Source organism: Bacillus rossius, chromosome 11 (assembly GCF_032445375.1).
Source record: "Bacillus rossius redtenbacheri isolate Brsri chromosome 11, Brsri_v3, whole genome shotgun sequence".
In the NCBI taxonomy this organism is placed as follows: domain Eukaryota; kingdom Metazoa; phylum Arthropoda; class Insecta; order Phasmatodea; family Bacillidae; genus Bacillus; species Bacillus rossius.
This window is the reverse complement of record NC_086338.1, coordinates 2,230,366-2,251,694: the sequence shown is the minus strand read 5'-3', so window position 1 is coordinate 2,251,694 and position 21,329 is coordinate 2,230,366. Positions and strand designations below refer to the sequence as shown.

General features: G+C 35.6%; 1 protein-coding gene across 1 annotated transcript in view; it reads right to left on the bottom strand.

The window, feature by feature from the left end:
- The window catches only part of LOC134536562 (intermembrane lipid transfer protein Vps13D), a 416,290-nt gene that overhangs the window by 306,192 nt on the left and 88,769 nt on the right, over positions 1–21,329 (bottom strand). The window contains exons 22-26 of the mRNA XM_063376313.1: positions 17,495–17,675; positions 15,420–15,639; positions 13,313–13,449; positions 8,906–9,107; positions 2,363–2,517 (exon numbers count right to left, since the gene is read on the bottom strand). Coding sequence (XP_063232383.1) covers positions 2,363–2,517; positions 8,906–9,107; positions 13,313–13,449; positions 15,420–15,639; positions 17,495–17,675 — 895 coding nt within the window. The remainder of the gene's footprint in view (positions 1–2,362; positions 2,518–8,905; positions 9,108–13,312; positions 13,450–15,419; positions 15,640–17,494; positions 17,676–21,329) is intronic.

Below are 21,329 nucleotides of genomic sequence, written 5' to 3'. Positions count from 1 at the left end.
AGACTACTTTTTGATGGGACAACATCTAATAAATCGATTAACGCTGGCTGCACGCACGAAAAAGGATGACTAATTGTCCCGTTACGCACTTTTCCCATTACGCTGTATCTCGTTACGCTCATTGTACGCTTGCGCCGCATCTATCTCTCTTACACTTAATTGGAACAACCATCAATTTGACTTTTTCGAGGCACATTAAACTTGAAACACTCCCATTCGTTTCCTACTTTTCCTATCATCGTCCTATCCTTAACAGAATAACACAGATTGGAAGAAGTTAAATAGCAAACATGTATAAAAGTTATACTTAAAATAATCTCTTCGTTAAAGTAATACACATATTTGAATTAATGTGTGCAAATAAAAGTAAATTTATCAATTAAATTGTAGATTTCATTTCACTCCTTCTTTGTATCCATACAAAATAGTGATAATTCAATAAAAATGATTCAATTTTATTCATAAAAGTATGCAATCATTTCATCAATGTTTTGTTATGACATTGTCACGTTAAACTATCATCCGTAAACCGACTTTACAGACAACCAATTTTTTTTTAAGATGTCTCAGAGCTGTCAAGGTAAAGATCACTGTTCAACCAGACACTACCACATGTAACGAGTGGAATTTCTAAGGTTTAAAGACACACAGGTACTAAACACTAGCTGTGTGCTGACTGTTTCAATCTATTTTTAATAAATTATCCATTTGATTGTATCTGTATATTTACAATCTATCAAAATAACAATATTTCCCAAGCTTACTTAGTTACATTACACTATGCCTAACATGTCACAATCAAGATGCAGCTTTGGTAAGAGAACTTTGAATTGTTCATGTCGTGCCGTCGTGCCTAAATGAAATAACCCAATTGGTAAACAAAAAATTAATCTACTTGAGATGTAACTATGTAAAGCCTTCCAATCTAAAATGATGACACTAGTAAATCACCTGAAATCATTTTTTAGTAAATTATTAATTATAACACTGATGCAGGCTTGAATATCAGCAAGTTTACTTACTCAGCAGCTTACAGTAATTCATTTTATTGTGTGGTTTGCTCAATCATGCACATGCTAGTGGTTATTATTTACTAATAAAGTCCCTGACTGTTAGTGGGCATGGTATAAATATAAAATTAAATACATAAAAAATAAAATAAAATGACACAGCAAGTAAAATTTAAAAAATATTTTTATAAAAGTTTTTACTAAACAGAGTGGAGACCTAACTTATCTAGTGTCAATATTTATCTTATAACTGCACTTCATTGAAATCACTTTAACTAGAATATATGTAAAAAATTAATAAATTATATATCTGTTAAAAATTTTTTTATCTAAATGCAAAACAAAAACTTATATTACTTAAAAAAACTAACCACAATTTTCTCACACAAATAAGCCAATTTCGCAATTTGGCTGCCCCAGATCATGGTTTAGTAGCATATGTTAACACTAGCCAGCTTTAAAATTTGCCTTTTCAGATTACCTCCTACAAAAACTTTGTTACTTTGCTACTTTTTTTTTAACAAGATGTCTACAATTAATCAATTTCAAAACTTTTTCAGAAATTTTTTTAAATTTTTTTAAATTTATTATCACAGGGACATTGTTTGTACATAATATGCAGAATAAATGTAATAAAAAAGAAATATACTATTTGCAGGAGCATGATGGCTTTTATGTTAGAAAGCTAAAACCTTTTCTGAAATACACATTTTCCACCTGATTTAAGTAGGCAGTCTCCACTACTGTCTTGTCAAAACTTGACAAAACCACAAGGCAACACTGCATACCAGCAGTTCTGTCTCCCTCCAAAGTCGGGAAACCTTCTACTGCTTAACGGACAGAGAGAAACACATGTTGTTTGTGAATGTGTGTGTCTGTGATAATGACGATGCAATGATTACCTGTAGCTGGAAATCTTAGAATGATTCATTTAGAGGCTTCCAGTACGTAACTGTTTATTTCAGGATTTTTTTTGTGACTTTTAAAACCAGTCCAGCTTGATTACTTTTCTATGACTTTCATAGCTTTCATGACATTCCTGACCCATAGACACCCTGTTTGAATATAACCATTCTTTCAATACTATTTTACTTTTGAACAGTGATAATGTTGTTTTCTTAATGGGACACATGTTGGGCTTAGCCTCTGCCATGTTTTTCACTTATAATGACAATCTGTGCAGAAAATTCTTGCACATGAACTCATTTTTACTACGCTATTGTACGTTAAAACCACTTTCCTCTGGCTTCACATCTTCATTTTCTTACTCTTGACTGGACTGCAAATTTCAACAGTTTTTTGAGGTTGTCGTAAACATGGCGGGGCAGGGTTGGGGAGAGGACCTAACTCACGGAGTTGTACTGCGAGGCGAACGTCGGAGCGCTCCTGTCCACCAGCATCACGTCCACGTGCACCAGGTTGTCTTCCCGGGTCAGGGAGAAGGGCGACGAGGCCGGGCGAGGCGAGGGGGGCGGGGTGCAGGGGTACTCCACCTTCGACGCTCTACCTGCACCCAACACAACATGTACATCCATCTGTACATGCTAGACTGTTTACAAATATACTATCTACATATTGTAATGAATTTTCTTCAAATATAAAAATATATATTGTATACGTAGCTGAAAACCACTATATTAGTCATCAAACATATGTGTAAGTACTGAGAGTACCTTACAGAAAAATTATTTTATATTTCACAACAAAAAAATTAATTTGCTTACTTAGCATACAGCACAAATGATCTTATTAATTAGTTACGGAAGTAGAGACCATTCAAATATGAATGGTGCATCAATTATGGAAAAACATGACTGCCAAACAATGAAAATGATAAAATTACTAATTCTGATATTATTTCCTTTTGTCTTTTAAAGCACTCAAATAGTAGAACGAAGTTAGGTCTTAGCTTCGCTCACAATGTTAAGATTTTAGTAATTTTCTACTTTTACATTATTGCGAAAAATAAAGTTTTTTTTTTTTTTAATGTGACTTAATGGGCCAAATATGACCAAAGGGGTAAATTTGGGAAAAAATTTTTTGAAAAATAGAAAAGTTGTTATAACTCCCATGATATGAAAAATATCGCATCAATTTGAAAATATGTATTATAACTCATAAGAGTAATACCAAAATCTTTTGTCTGTAAATGTTTTTGATACGACCAACCATATAAAGGCAATATTTACACTTTATAGAAAGTAAATATTTATTTTGTTTAATTACATTTTATTCCGTATGTTTATATTTGTAATCTATGATTAATTCAGACTGTAAATTTCTTTGGTTATCGTTTTGTCTATATATTACTCTATGTTAATTTTTATTTTAAAATATTGTCAAGGCTAGCATAGCAGTATTTTTTGAAACCACTATTAATTTAAAGACGAACACGTCAGTAATGGTTAGTAATTTTACTAGTTTTGTTTTATCAACGAACTAAAGAAAATTGTTTACTAGTGACGGGAAAAATATTCTTTAGAACGAATTGAGACTTGATTAAGACAACAGCTAGAACGCAACGATTTTGACATTAATTTAGAATTGAATATTTATAGAAGATTGAAAATGGTTATTAATGCCAATATTAACTGAGATTTTGAAGGAAATAATAATTTTAATCAACGAAGATAAGACTCAAGACGTCAAGATTTTAAATAATTACTTAAGAAGAGAAGTCGACAAATATCCATGTTCAAGAGATCGTCAAATGACTTTAATTTGCTTTGAAACTACGAAGAATAAATGCCGTTTACAATGCCGAAGAAAGAAGAATCCTGTCGAGGATTGGAAAGTCGCAGTTCGAGCCCGGGAAGGATGACCATCGCGCAGTCCAGCCCAGTTGCAGCCCATAGTCTTAAGGATGTAGTCATGACGGCGCGTATTCCTGCCGCACGCTAGAGAACGGAGGAGCAACACCAAGTTCGCAATCCTGGATGAGTCGAACCAAGGATTCTCCGAGAACCTACACGTCTCGTGGGTATCCTGCAGCAAGGTTTGGTCCCTTACCCCATTACTCGAAGACTCGCTGAATATAGAAGTACCCTAATGAATTACAATTTAAACAAGACAAACATTTTTGCAGAACTAGAATCTTTTATATTATAGAGCATATTCTTTGTACAGAAAAACCAATTAACTTGTTCATGTTTAGATTTACAAATCAAATTCCGGAATCGCGATCCCGAACTAGATAATATTAGCTGGTATAGATGGAATTAGATATTGGAAGAACGTATTGCTATTTTGGTTGACTGGTACTGCAAGTTACGTACCCAGTAGTCCACGCTCTACCGGACTGAAGTTAGTTAAAATAAATAACATACAAATAATTAACATTTGATCGTAAAGATAATTCACTCAAGTGAAAGAATTGTTAGATGCTTTGAAGTTGAGAGTAATAACAAATTCCATCTGTAGTTTAAAATAAATTATTTTAGTTAAGTTTATTTATATAAAGTGTGATTTTGTGCATGTCAAAGTGTATTGTCACCGTCTTCACAAACATTACACACAAATATAAATATTACATTTGAATTTGTTTACACGTTATTACAAGGTCTAGTCACGATATTAGTATTTAACATACTTTTGATACACTTTACTTGACTTTCAAACACAAGATCCTAGATACAATTCTTAAAACTGAGAGAGGTAGGCTAGAGAAACCGAAATTATTAAATACATTAAATAATTTCAATATTTACACTAGTTGACTCTACAACCATAACTGCAAGATGTTGAAAAAACCAGGGTTGGAGAACAAAATAATAACATAACTCCCTTCGTAGGCACAACATCTAATTCGTACAGATTATGTATTAATGTTATAATTTTCATCTAAAATGAAAACAAGCTAACAATAAGAGTTAAAAAAAAAAGAGAGTCTATGTTCCCTTTATTAACTAAAATACATGGTTATTTGCATTGTATGCTTTTCTTAGAATAAGTTCAATTTGATAATTTAGTAAGTTTATAAATTATTTTTACCAAAATGTGTTTTCTCCTGTATCGGTTCTGAATCGGTTAATCTGCAACAGTTGTATCGGCATATTGGTGAAATTTTATGAATTGGTACAGCTCTAGTTTCACCTCAGTAGAGCTTGTCTACTTTGTGCCGATGAGGGGGGAATGTCCAGGTACTTGCAGTGACCATTTTTGTTCCTATTTTTGTTTTGTATTGTCTTTTATTTTCTGTTTTGTACCTGTCTATACGTGTTGTCCCCGCCGCTAAAGCCCTAGGCTGTTGGTGGGCATGTTACAAAACCAAGTAAATAAATAAAAAATAAACATGCAGTATCACTTTCGTGTTCATGCCAAACAGTGATACATACTATTATTTGTCGCTGTAGTAGAAAAAAAAGAAAGACACAAAAAAATATATTTACTATTCGTAGCTTGTTTGCTGTGTTAGAAATATATTAGGGATGTGCGAGTACCCAATATTTTTGGGTACGGTTCGAATCCACAATTACCCGAACCCAGAATCGTTGTACATACATGGATTCGAACAGTATTACGAATACATATTCACAAAAGTTATAAATTAATTTAATACGGCTCAAAAATACTAGCAGTGAAAAATAAAATTAGGCTACTATTATGTAAGTATTTATAATATTATGTATCAAAGAAAGATATGTAAATTAAATAATTAACACAGTGATATTAAAAGAATTTCGAGATTTTGAGAGCTTAAACTATAACTACGAATTTTGTCGTATAGCAAACTATAAACTAAAAACAATTACATACCTACAAGAAAAAAAGTCTTGGCTTTTTATTGGAGAAAAAATGGTTTCGTTTGCTGAAACGTTTATAAAACTGAGATTACCCTGTGGCGTGCAGTTTATTACGATTGAGTTGTAAAATCGAAAATTTTTGGTTTTCATAATTTAAAGTGTTTATTATTAATTAAGTTTACATAATTATAAACAATTCAATCTCAGTGTAATAAATAATTGCCAGTAGTTACATTTAGAAAAAAGAGAACACACATTATTTCTAAATTAATCTGTTACTTTTAATTATTCTGTGCTTAATTTTCGGAATCGGATTCATATCTCAAATATTGCCCGAGATTCAAATCGGATTCAAACCGAACTGAAAATCAAGGATTCACACATCCCTAAAATCTATGATATACTGTATGCCATTCTAAAATGTTCTAAAATGGTGTTTTTTCAAGTGTTTTGAAACATAAATAGCAGAATATTTATTTTACGTTTTTTATGGGCAGTGTAATTATGTAAAATTAACATTGCTTTCATAAAACTGTGATAATGTAAATATGAGATTGCACTGTGAAGTGTTTGCAAAATAACGGTAAATGTATATAATAATGCTTGTTGTACATGTCAAAAATGTACCGAGTTATAAGAAACAGACCATTGATTCTCGTCCTGTCGAGAACAATGATCTCGACTTTCAAATCGACTCGAGTTTTCGAGTCTCAGATCATCTCTATATTTTATGGTTCCATATATGTCTCTACTTTTAAAGTTAATGTGTTTTGCATCAACTTTTCTTGTATTTCTGTTAAGTATAAAAAAGTTACATAGCAATATTAAATTTAATTTTAAAATATTTTATATTTATTAATAATTATATATCTGATAAAAAAATTTGAGTGAAATAAATACCAGAATTCACAGGAGCTCAGATGGTACTTATAAAACAGTCTCTTTTTCCCATAAAAAAAAATCTTTTTTAAACTTTTAAATTCCTAACATGTTTTCGAAATGTTTTCTAAGAGACCGTTGTGATACATCAAGTACCTAGTAAGCAGTTTTTAAACAAGTGGTTAGTTACATTACAAATGCTGAGAATGGTCGGCTGGGTTAGGATAGCTACATTTAAAATACTTCAAAATAGTGTGGATGTGGGCAAGGTATGATTTCCTACATTAAAAAACTGTAAAACTGTTTGAATGGTTTGTTAGGTTTGCTATTATGAGTCTGTGAATACTCGAAAAATATTTGATATTTGTCAATAGTTTGATATTTGATATTCATACATAATTTGGTTTATAATCTAAATTTAAAATTAAATATTATTTGTTACCAATAAAAAGGTCAACAATATTTCAGAATCATTCACAGAAAAAAATTTAAAGAAAAAAATTTACGAGGCTAACATCATTTATTGAGGATTTTAAATTTGTTTACTGCAACATTATATACAATTCAACAAATAATCAATAACCACAATTTAAAATTATTAGTAATATTCTATTTTATGTATTATACAACAAAATTACTGTAAATTTAAAATTTACTGGTTTAAGAAAATACATTGCCATGTTTATTTTTAATTTCTTTTATTTGACGCCTTTTTGTTATGGTAACATGAATATTACCGTGTTTTCTCGCATAATCCTCGCACATTTTATTCTAAAATCAAGTTTGAAAAGTAGGGGTGCGACAATTATGCGAGAAAAATTTTTTTTTTGTTAGATAAAGTTATTTATGAAAACAAAACCCATTCATGGAAAGTACGTTTATTTAAAAAGTGACGTTAAAGGAGCACGCCAAACAATTTAAATTAATAGGTCGTGCAACAAAAATCTTTCTTCAACTTTAAATAGAAAATCCAAAACTGTGACGCGAACACAAAATACTTGAATCTGTGATGTGAACTAACGTGTTGTAGTTAACTCGGCAGATAACAGAGAGTGCGCGTTGCAGGAATCGGCGGATATCGATATTCGACTACGTGTGCGCGCTCTATACGGGATGCAACATAACCAAACATGAACAATATCAACTGGCGCTCTCTACATTATTGTAAATGTTACATCGCGACGACGCAAACGTTTAAAAAGTCTTTAAAAGAAAAATTTACACGTCAGACAACTTCGTATTTCCGTTATTAAATAAGTACGGTGGAACCTCGTTACTACGAGAGCTGACGATAGCGGCAAAAATTCTCGTAACAAGTATTCGTTATAACCGAATATAAAAAAATGAAGTGAAGTTATATTCTGGACCGTCCAAACAGTCTTTAATTTCACACCGTTACTTGAAAACGGTGCACTATAGTGAAAAAACGTATTCAATAAAAGTTGTAGCAAATTAAATTACGAATAGAAAGTGTCTCTATGGAATTTTTTGTATCTACAACGGTTTTTGGGTCAATTGCGAATGAAATAGCCTGATTAAAAGACCGGCGCCATTCATGTCCATGGAGGGAAGGTATGTGAAGCCGTGAAAAAAAAAAGGAGCGAAGAAAGGAAGTGTGTCGGCTGCCGACTTAGGAGGGGAAGCAACTGGCGCCGTCCAGAGAAAGAAAGAGGGTGGGAAAGAGAGAGGGCACATTTTGTTTGTCACCAGTTCTTCCTCCCCTGATGCTTGCTTATACCTGCTAAGGACCCAGTCCGTCTGGCGCCTGCGTAGCCACGCAGCTGTCTGTGTTTACCTCGTGAACATTATTTTTTCAACTGACGATGTTTTTCCTATTTTGGAGATGCCATTCTAATCACTCGTACTTACAAAAGGGCCATCAAGGAGGCACTCGCAATAACCGGTTTAATTTGGTATGATTTACGTAGTCAAACTGACGGTGCATTACAAAACTGTCATACCAACGAAGGTCTCGTAGTATTCCGTACTCGTAATAACGAGGTTCCACTGTAAGTGGATATGTCCGCATAAATATTAGATTTCTACTTTAAAATACATCGTTTTACATGGAAAGGATACTCACAAAGAGCGCTCCGCATCTAATAGCGGGACCAAAAACAACATGCGACGTTTATGCGTGAAGTTATTTCTATCCCAATTTTGACGGCCTAAAATATCGGTGCGACGATTACGCGATAAACGAGGGTACTCCCTTTTAATTTTCCTTGTACTCCTGTAAAGTGCTGTTGTGTTGAAATGTGCGATGGCACTGACCGGCAGCGTGGGCCCCCAGGTGGTCGGGCAGGGACCCGCGCAGCTGGCAGGCCGGCCGGTGGCAGGCCAGGTCGGGGCAGGACGCCGACACCACGGCCCCCGCACGCCGCTCCGGCGCCGCCACCGCCGACACCACGATGTAGCGGTGCCTCGAGTCCCGCTCCCGCAGCAGGTCCTCCATCAGCAGCGAGTGCAGCGAGATCTGCCCCCGTCCCCCAGAGCAACAACAATTAAACAACATCCAAACTGAATGGAGCTGGAAGAAGGGCGTGCCGCTGCGGACACGGACATCCGCCTGGCCTCGCACTCACAGCCGAGTGACTCGCGACCTGTACCGCACAGCTCGCGAGCACCGCCCGGAGGAATCAAGGGACCGGAGGCAAAACCATTTGTCAGGCCCCTCCCTATTACTCAATACACAACTCTTCCAACCCCTCGCTATTAAAAAAAAAAATCAAAAGTCTGCAATCCTTTCAGAGATCTCAATGCTGTATACAGCTAAACCTTCCGCAGTAACCAAGTTGTCGAAGGCCACGCCCACAACTTACCTCCGCACTGGCGTCACACGCACAAGCTTTTCAAACTTCCTCTTTACGTGAAAGAACAGTTGCTATTTATCCCCGCCCACCTTATTATGTACTTGTGAACCCAGAGCCAAACTGAACCAAGAACCGGGAAAATAAGTAGAACCGACACACCGCCAGTCTTAACACTTTCGGAATCAAACTGGGTATTAAAGACTGTGTTCACACTCTGGCAAACACCTAGTTACATAGTTTTCTGGAACATTGCTTTACTAAAGATCTGTGTCTGAAATTGGAGACTACTAAAATTGGGTTATTTATATGTACCAAAATTATATTTCATATCAAAGAAACATTTAAATGATTCCAACAATGTTGCCAGCTTTGCCTCTCTCGGGCATGTCTACAGGTCGTTAGGTTCATGAAAGTACTATTTAAGAATGCGGCAGATGGCTTCACCATCATGGACAGGGAGATGTAGAGAGTACTAGGACAGTGGCAAGGTGGGGATGTATTGCTTAACATAGCAACAGGTTGTTGCTCCACAGGTTGTTAATAGCACATGGCGAAGAGCCACAACAGGTGTCACGTGGCGTTGTTATTCTCATAAGCTGCTGACAAAACAGTGAGTGGGTTCACAACGTTGAAGGTATGTTTAACTGATGTGAGATTGCTGGTGTTGTTTTTTGATAAAAATATTGTGTGTGGTGGCTCGGGTCCGGACCAAGGGATGCAAGTCATCTTTCATTTGGCAGGCACAGACCTTAGCTACTAGCCACCAAACCAGGTGGGATATAAAGAAATAAATACCTACAGAATAGATGCTTTCAAAGTATATCTTACAGTACTAGCAACTACTTGTAGGGAGCGCCACATTTAAAATGCTATTTGCTATTTTGCAAAACAAAAGTAACATTAATAATAGTGGTGCACCGATATGACTTTACCGATTACCGATTCGATTACCGATTATGACAGCAATAATCGGCAGATACCGATTCAGTTACCGATTATATAAACAAATTTTTTTAAGTGTAATAATGCACACAAAATTTTTTATTCCCATGTGAATTTAATAACAAGATTAGGTAAAATTGAGGATACAGTTATAACAACAGTATAAAAATATATAAAATACACTATTAAGTCATTGCAAAGTGTAAATTAAATTAACTTCTATTTATATTTGTTATTGTAAACAACTTGAACTACAGTCTAATAATTGTTATTTACAGTGGGTAAGTTTTTGTTGCGGAAAACTAGCATTATTATCGACTATCACATAAGGTTGCATCGAGAAATTACCGGTTAACAATGTAAACATGTTGCTATATTTTGTTCACTGGAGTTTATAGAAAAATGTTTCCACACTTCACTTTTTTCTCCCTAGTCGCCATCTCACTAAAATTATATAAAAATGACTCAAACCAATTCTAGCACACGTGATTTTATTAATGTTGACTGAATGTATAAAATTATAAATACTTTTTCACTTTTCACGTCACATACAAATAACACAACAACGGATAATGTTACCAAAGACGCCCATAACGAGTTTGTAAAATACAGTGATAAACTCTGAAATGTATCGGAACCACGATTTTGAACCGCTACTACGACTCGAAAAGATCGATTCTCATAGAATTCACTGCAACTGCTTGTGGTATTTTGTTTGCGTGCCATTTATTTTACGTCTCTGGCTATAGGTAATGTACAAGGCCACTAAACAAAAGACAGAACAAAAGACAAAACATAAATAAACGTGTAGGAAAAATGTATTTTTTATTGTTCGAGGCAATGAGATTTATTAAACTTAACGAAATATCTGTAATCTTGATATGACGGAGTTAGATGAATTTTTTAATATATACGAATATTACCGTATATCGTCCTAAAATGTGTAACAAAATATTACACGGTAAAAACCTACTTAATTACGCCGGGACGTAGATAATCGGCAAAGTAATCGTTAAGATAATCGCCGATTACGATTAATCGGTAAGTACCCATAATCGCCGATTACGATTCATCGGTATCCGCATCGGTGCACCACTAATTAATAACATTAGTATCCTGTAAATAAAACATGTTTCATAATATTTCTTTAGATATGCTATCTATTTTTTTTTTTGAAAATAATTTAAGAACATTTAAATTAAACCAAGATGCCATTATACCAAATATACTAAAAAAATATTGAAAAATGTTTTATATGCTGACACTGACAGTACTATTATTATTTTTTTAGAATATTAATTTACTTTACTAGAAAAAATTTTATAAATATTAATTAACTTTCCATTATTTTATTATAAGGCTCATTTGGATAATGAAATTTAAATACGATATTTTACTATCCATCAGCAGCCCTTTTGAGTACTGGAACTCAGGAGGTAATACCGTATTTACTCGTGTATAGCGCGCCCTCGTGTATAGCGCGCACCACGATTTTTGCAACTAATTCCAAAGAAAAAAAAAATTGAAATTTTTTTTTTTCCCCCATAAATAAATTTTACTAACATTTTGTGGTACCTGATTATTTAAATTGATGTGTGGTGATGCGTCAGGAAAATACATAAACTCTGCTGTCTAAACGGAAGATAATGAAGCGCTATATCGTCACAACTGGTACGTGGAAGGAAGGAAGGGAGGGAGGCGTGCCGCACTACGTTGCTAAGCTGGCGCGGAGAACTTGATGACTCACCGGTGAGGAATGGAGGAAGCGAAGAAGTTGCAGGAGGGGGGGGGGGGGGGGGAACTGTTGACAACATTCTCTCTTTCTCTCTCTCTCTTTTTACTAGCTTCTGAGCTGGCTTTCTGTAAAGGGGGGAGGTCTAAAAATAAACAAGAGACCATGATGTGCGAGCTTGCGCGCGCGCGTGTGTGTGTGCGTGTGTGTGTGTGTGTGCGTGTGTGCGTGCGTGTGTGTGTGAAAGAGAGGCCTTGTTGCTTGTGCGTATGTGTGGGGGCTGGCCAGAAACGTCACCCGTCAACCGGCAGTTAAAGACTTCCACTCCTCCCCCCCCCCCCCCAAAAATTTTTTTCCCGTGTATAGCGCGCATCCTTATTTTTTTCCTTTACTTGAGGGGAAAAAAGGGCGCGCTATACACGAGTATATACGGTATTTTCTTGCATCAGTAGCCCTTTTGAGAAATGAAACTTAACTAAGAGAGTTTTCATATATCAGTTATGAAACACATCTAAAAGACAATGAATGGTGTAAGTAAAATTATTTTATTTTATTTTATATTGTAAATAATTCAAGAAAAAAAAAACAAAAAAACTAAAAATTCCCTCTAACTCGCAAGTGGCTTGCAGACTGCAGGTTCAGTAACACTTATCTAGACCGTAGACATTCATTCCCAAAGAGCAGGCTTCATATACCATTCAGACAACTATGATGGCTTTATAAAGTTCAAATACTTATGCTTGTTCTGATGAGGGAAATACATATCCTCTATTTTATGAGCAAAATAAATATCAAAAGTTATTGATAGTTAACTGTATTTATTAAGAGTCCTTTCATTATCATCCAAGTAAGGAAGTATTTGCATTGTACCATGAGTTAATGTGAAATCATGGGATTTAATAGCGGTAATGAATAATCGTTTCAGCTGACATTTCGGTAGCAGTTTAACGTCGTTGACTCAAATCAACAAATTTTTTTTTTTTATGTTTTCGCGTACAATCTGGAACAGTTTGTGGTCGAAAGATGGCGGCCTTTGTGCTTATCTCGAGAGTCTTTATTTTAATCATGAATCATTTCGAGTAACTTTTCTACTAAACTTGAACAGTATTTTCAAACTCAACAAATTCTTCAAGTGTGTTTTTGTACGTGCAATTCAGAACAATTTTGAGCTGGCCAGAGAGGTGTGGGTTGTACCTGAATGTTTGTCTCGTGCTGATGAGACTTGTCGTACTGGACTCTGAAGTCCTGCAGGGTGAGGTCCACCAGACCCTGCTCCCCCCGGCCCACGTCGCTCCGCAGCTCCACCGTCAGTTTCGGCAGCTCAAACAACACTGCAGCAGGACTACCAATTAGTGACATCAAAACACCCATCGTGACAGAGAAAAAACTATTCTACAGTTCAAGTACAGGCACAAAAAAACATTAAAATCAGTATGAAAGTTTATACAGCTGGTATTTCCCTTTTTCTTTGTAGTTCATATCAAAATTCCTTCACATTATTTAACATTTAAAACTTAATAGGTAAAGACAAGATTTTATGGTTTTATTTTTAGTCGAATTTGGTTTTTAAAACAGAAGATATCAATATTCTTTTTATTTTTATAGAGACACTAAAACTGTGGTAAAATATATATGCTACAGTTTTATGATAAAATAATTTGTAATAAATTGGCCTAAAACACATTAAAAATAAATAAGTGAGCATTTGTGGTTTATAAGTGATTCAACATGAAATGCACAATAAAACAAATTACATTAATTTTTCTGGTCCATGTACTTTGGTGCAATGTTTTGTCCTGAAATGAAATTCTTTGAATTTCAAATATTAAAACATAACTTTTTTTTTATGATTTGAATTAAGTTTTGGTTAAAAACTACTTATTTACCATATAATCTCGTCCCTATTAATACATAACTAAATTAAAATTACTGTCTGCAACACTTCATATTCAGTAGAAACTTAATAAATAAACCATACCTTAAGACAAAAAGTACAGGAAAATTCAATGTTAAATTTAGTCATCAAAAGACAGTGTAACACTTCCAACATTAGTGTCTTCCTTCTGGTTTCACTGTATTTACTAAAGAGTTTCTCTGGCGTCACTTTCGTCAGTACAGGTGATAAACACAGTCTCTTTTAAAACAGTAAACAGCATACAAAAAAATTTTTTTCACTGCAGTACAAAAGTCATCATCTTTCAGAAAGCAACCAAATAACAATTTGAGCGAGTCTGTCAGCACTCGCCCGAGACGTGTAACACCTGACCTCAGTGACAAGCAAATACATGTGTTCTCATGTACAATACAGAACCCAGACATGAATATAACGTAGAAATATTTAATATAATGCCGAGCTTGATAAATATAAGAAAATTGTTTTTCAACTTCATTACTTGACACGAATCACATGTGGTTTCTGCACCCATGACTGCCTATCAATAGAAAAAGAATGTAATGTCCAGACAATTGTTCCACCTAACCAGAAAGAGAGACACCTATGTGCACACTAAAAAGTTATATCAATGGTTTTATTTTTGTTATATAATGAAATATTTATGTGATCATCGCCTTGGACTTCTCGTCTAAGATTAAGATCTTTATCTTTGACTTTCATCCGAACTGAGAAAACACACCTAAAAACTGATAGACATGAAAAAAATTACAATTTCATGCATTCAGATATCACATCTTTTCTTTTTAATAGTTTATAGTTTCATAGGCCACTTTTAATGTAATTTTTCTGTAATTTAAGGCTACACTTGAATATATATATATATATATATTTTAATTAATCATTGGTATTCTTTGTATTGTGCTAAGCACAAATTTTATGCTGTAAAATAATTATTTTTATCATTCACAAAAATGATTTTAAGAAAGATTTTTACTATGGTAATTTTAACTTAAAAATGTTGAATTTAGAGAGACTTTATCTGTGATTATTTACAAAATACGTATAATAAATCGATTTTGTTAAATAAATATTCCCGTAATTGGATCAGTATCGGGTTTTATTAGTGATGGGTCGAATCCCATTTTACCCTAATCCAAATTTTCAATTAGAATTCCAAAGAGTACCTCTAACACACCCCTCAAATCAAAATCTAGGTCTCAAAGGTCTAAAATAAAAATAAGATACAAGAAATAAAAATATTACCTATGGTGTTGAAAGATTCAACCCTATAAACGTTTGTTTCACAAACTAAGTTTCCATAATCAATAAGTATTGTATTTTACTTGTGTGTTACATGTCAAAGGTGCAACAGGATAGCCAGGTGCTGGAGGATCGGACTGGCCCTACCTCTGACGGAGAAGCGGTGGCGGGCGAGTAGCCCCGGGTCCCGGACGGGCTCCGACGCCTCCCCCTCCTCCCGGATGCCCTCGAGCCGGCGCTCCCCGGACACCAGGGCCTCCGCGGGGGGGCAGACCTCCGCCAGCAGCGTGCAGGCCGTGTCCAGCAGCTGCTCGTACTGCCGGCGGGACAGCGACACCTTCAGGGCCGACACCACGCCGCCCGACACCTGCGCACACACCCGCCTGCCTCGACAACCAGCTGCTAGCACGGCTTCATTTCCAAAACAGGAGACTTTGGGTTATTAGTAGGGGGAGCGAAGGACTACTGTGACACAGTAAACAATCAAACAGGCGGGCGTGGCACCACGTGGCCGGGAGCCACGTGGAGGGAATCCTCAGGTGGATGTTGACGTCACGTGGAGCGTCGTCTGCTCGGGCGACGGCATCTTGGTTCTAATTTAGGAAGCTAGGGAGCGCTAGTGTCGCGCGCAGCATTTATTTTTACAAGTACAAAAATGGAAGGTATCGCGGCGGCAGGGATTCGATCCGTCAACCTTTGGATTGGTAGTCAGTAACGCTAACTACACGGCCATGAGGCCAGTTGGAAATAATAATTTAAAATGTTGTATATATGCTTATAAAATTTTTTTTGTGTTGTGGAAGTTTTAAAAACCGTATGTAGTCCGCCATGTTAATTTTTTTAAAGTTATAGGCGGAAAATTAAAAATATAGTGTCAGTTGCTAGGCGGCCGCCATGTCTATTTTTTTATAGTACTAGGCGGGAAATTTCAAATATATTGTTGGCTGCTAGGTCGCCGGCATCTTTTTTTTCGTCAAAATTGGAAAAAAAAATAATTTCAGCTGCTAGGAAGTATCCAGAACAGCCAACTTTGAAAATAAATTAATTTTATATATGAAAATCGATTGCTGTAAGCCGCCATCTTGTAGCAGAGCATACCAGACCGCCATCTTTTTTCCCATTATAGTCATTGGTTTTCAAGTTTGAAAATAAAAAAATTATTTCGGCAGCCAGTACTCTATGACTATAGTAGTAGGCGCCACATTCAAAACACACACTAGAGGACAGCCATGTTTATTTTTTATAGTACTAGCCCAGTATAGTCATATTATGCTTAATTTGTTATGTAGCATGTCTGCCATCTTGGATACCACTGTAATGAAAAAAAGTTATAGGCATTACCTATGCTTATAGCAATATTTATGTGTTAATAAAATACTTTAGGTATATGTAGTACTAGTCGGCGAATTCAAACACTGTTTCTTTTGTGTAAAAGACGTATGTTCTCTTGTAGTGATATATTTCTATTGTTTTTCCAGTAATTAAATATACAGTGGCAATTACTAAAAAAATGTGATATTATTTATAATATATACCCCGATTTTATTAGAAGTATTCTTATTACATCACACACAGTTGTCCCTAAAATAATTTTTTTAAAGGAATGTCTTGTGCATATATAGAGAGTATTGGCGATTTTCATATTATATAAGGACGTTAATTTTGCTTGTCCCCGTTATTAACCAAAAACAGAGATAAACTCATATTTAAATTTGCTTGTACCCTATGTCAATTGATTGCAAAGATTATTATAAACTCATATGTACACTAGCGAAGAAAGGGAACATTATATGGGTTCCCTGACTGTTACTCTTGTTGTGTGGTTGCATCAGCCTTATTGATAGTAACAATATAAAGTAATTTTCGCTATTTCTGTTTTGCTTATTCTGGTGTTTACTGCCTTTCGGACACCTGCCCGCACACACCCGTCCTCTTGCATCCTCCCTTACCAAGGGGGGACCCATTCGTCCGCAGGTTGTGCTTCCTAAATTAGAACCAAGATGCCGTCGCCTGAGCAGACGAACCTCCACGTGACGTCAACAACCACCTGAGGATTCCCTCCACGTGGTGCCATGCCCACCTGCTGCCAAGCTCAAATAGTGAGATAATAATGTTGGTTGTAAATATTTAATTATGAATTTGTCGCAATAACTTGAGTGCTCCTAACCATTATCGGGGGTGAGGCCGTGTACTTGTTGAAAGCGAAGTGTGTACACACGCACCTGAAGCGTCTCCTCCTGCTCCGCGTCCAGGTAGTCCCCCCCCAGCAGGACGCCTGGGACGCCGTGCCCTACGGCGCGGTCCACCACCAGCTGCACCTCCGTGTCGTGGAGCACGGGCTTGCCGTGCCTCACGCACGAGTACAGCCGCTCCGCTGGCACGGGCGCGCTCTCCGCCGCCGGCCTGCCGGGGCAGCATCAGACACCAGTAGTACCGGCAATTCCGCTGCGCACTGGGTAACTATTAGAGACAAGACTTAATGGTTTAATTTTTAGTCCAATTTCATTTTTAAAACAGAAGATTTCAGTGTCAATGTTTTTATTTTTATAAAAGCTGTTTTGTAATACTCAACCAAAATACATAGCAATAAAATTTTATGCTGCATTTTTGTGATAAAGTAGTTTGTAATAAATTGGTCTAAAACAGAATAAAAACAAATCAGCGAGCGTTTGTGGTTTTAAAAGTGATTCAATAAGAGATGCAAAATAAATCAAACTAAATAAATTTTTCTGATCCGTGCGTTCTTGTAGAATATTTTGTCCGGTAAAGAAATCCCTTGCATTTAAAACATTAAAATATTATTATTTTTATGATTTGAATTAAGTTTTGGTCAGGTGCTACTTAATACCACAGTATAATTTTCATTTCACTACTTTATGGTGTGTTAACTTGCATTTCGATGTTATGCTTTTCAGTGCTGTTTCGGTTTTATTGAAATTACCATGTAATCTTGTCCCTATTAAATATGTTTCCGATTGCCAAAAATTTTGGTTTGACCCCATCAGGAACTAGAATAACTCATGTTGTTTTGGTGGAAGGCAAGTGATCCCACCACTCAAGCAGCCTTAGCATATATGCTTAGGAGAGAACCCTCCAGACTACCTTTCAACAGCAGAAAAAAAAGTACTATGCAAGTTAAGCACAATCAGAGAGTAAAACTGGTTTAAAATTTTTGAATTTGCAGCAAAGCTAGTTTAGATATAACACTTTGAAAAATCACATAAAATTGTTATTAATTTTTTATTTGAACAATTGTACCACATAACAAATGAGATGGTTTTTATTCAAATATTTATGTAGGCTGAAATCTTATAAATATGGACAAGATTATATGGTAAATTGAGATAAAACTGAAATAACACCGAAAAAAATGTCAAAAGGCCACTCAACACTGAACTGCAAGTTAATGCACCATAAAGCAGTGTAATGCAAGTTATATAACGTAATTAAGTAACATTTAACCAAAACTTAATTCAAATTTTAAAAAAATTTTAACGTTTGAAATTCAAGAAAAGTTGTTATTTCCGTTCACAAAATCGTAACAAAGTGCCTGGATCAGAAAAAATTAATTTAATTTATTTAATTGTGCATCTCTTATTGAGTAAATATAATTGTAAACCATAAATTTCCACAATTTTATTTTTATTGTTCTGAATGCATCTGTATTACACCAATTTATCAAGAAATTATTTTACCATAAAAATGCCGCATAAAACTTTTACCCCTATTTTGGTGGGGTAAAACTTACAAAAAAGCTTTTATAAAAATAAAAACAGAAACACCAAAATCCTCTGTTTTAAAAACGAAATTGGACTAAAAATAAAACCATGTATCTACTTATAAAGAAAGGATGGCCCCGGTGGTTGAGTGGTAACATCACTCGCCTCCCACCAAGGCAACAGGTTTGACACCCGGCAGGATCCATGTTCCTCCCACCATCACGCACTCTTCAGACTGGCTAGAATGACAGCTCATCACTTCAGTTCCTGAGAGCCTATTCCATCCACGTAGACCCAGCCACATTTCTCCCTCGTAGAGCAAAGCTCAGGCAAAAAATTCAACATGGAAAATTATTATTTCATTTTTTTTTTACATGTATGATGTACAGCAATTTTTTTTTGCCAAGAAAAAATTTATATCTCTTTTCCCAGTTCTTTCTTATCTTGTTTCTTAATGTTCATATTTCATTTCATATTTCTCAAAACGACAATTCTTAAATGTAGTTGACATTATACCTTTAATTTCAAACTAAAATCTATTGCATTGTTAGAATGAGAATATTTTTTTTATTACTGCAGGCATCCAGCAATCAACGTGCTGAATTGCATTGAAAATAATACGACCATTGGAAACCTAACGGTTTTAATTTTGCCATTTTGTATAGCAAAAATTAAAAAAAAATAATTAATTAGTGTGTTTAAAAGATGGAAATGTAAGACTGTAAGTAAATGGTGTAATGGAGATACGAAAATCGGGATTTTCATTTCTCGCATCCACAGATATGTATGCAGAGGTTGGTTCATCTTTAGGCTAGTATACAGTAAGCACCAAACGTCTTGCGAGCCGGGGTCCATGGTTTGATGGAAACACATTGCTTGGAACGAACTGGAAAAGCCCAATGATAGGCCAGAGCCCTATGGAACCAAATGGTGCCAACTTGGGACAATCCGGTTACACATAAACTTTTCTGAAACATTAATCATCATAATGACACTGGTGGATGTATCTACTACAACTCAATAAGCACTACATAGCCAACATATTTTATTTTGAATGGGTACAGCTCTGAAAGAGTAATGCAGTCTCCAAAAATATGATTTAACCTCTTTGGCCACTCCCCACTAATACGTATTCCTTTCCCTTATTCCCCCTACGACCTATTTATTCAATCTCTTCACAACTGTGCTGGCAGCTAACAAATGGTTTAGCTCACACTATAGTAGTTGAATCATTTTAAAATAAAATAATGTAATCAGTTGCAGTCAAGCACCAGCTCATTTTAAGTTTTTTGTGATCTTTCTTTATGGATTGAAATAACATCAAAATTGCACTACAACTCATGAGCAGTTTCGTAAATTTGGTAACTGTCACAGATATGTGAAAAATTGTCATGCCATAAGCATAATTTAATTACCACTACATCAATTTTAGTTTACGTTCACCAGTGGTACCAAGATTCAGAAAAATAAAAAAAATTTAAAAAAAAAAGTATTTTAATTTTGATACCCGAATAGTTTTTGGCTTATCTACATATATTTCATGAATATAGGTAAAAATGTGTGGCACCCAATGATAATCATTCTCATTATCATCACTGTTTTAATTCCATCAATATTTAGTAATGACCACATAATACCTTCCAGGTGGCAGATATATTCGTTACGATATATGAGTAGTGGTAACAGATAGCACACATTAAAAGCTTAAAACCAAACATTTATGTTACCTAGGGGCCAATTGTATTGGTTAAAATACATTAAAAAATATTATTTTGTTGCAACACTTTCAAGACAAAAATTATTAATATATAAAATGCTGGACTGCAGTTCTACAATTTTTTGAAATTTTCATTTCTAAGTGCCTTAATTAGTTAATTTTTATTCATACAATATTTTTCTTGGTGAGAACATGCGCACACGGGCGAGCAGGCCTTGTAACGTCAGCATCAACACAGGCGTCAGCACAACAGCGTTGTCAGCACAAAACAGCGGGACAGCGCTTCGTCGCGAGGCCGGCCACTGTTGCGGAAGTGGGGTAGTGAACGAGAAATGTCGAAACTGCCGCGGACCCGCCCAAAACAGGGGCTTTACGGGGAGGATGAGACGACGGAGCTCCGGAGAAGTTACGGTGACTCGCCTCCGCCTCGTCAAGAGGTCAGCCGCAATCGCAACAGAAGAATGGACGAGGTAAGAAGGAATTAAAAACAAAGTGATAGCGAGGCGCTCAGGTTCTTCTAAGGACGTGTGCCAGGCAGTGCTGGAGGGAGGTGACTTCGGCTCATGTAATTAATGTATTCAAAAGTTAATGTTGAGCCTTTGATTCCCCTGGAGCCCCCAG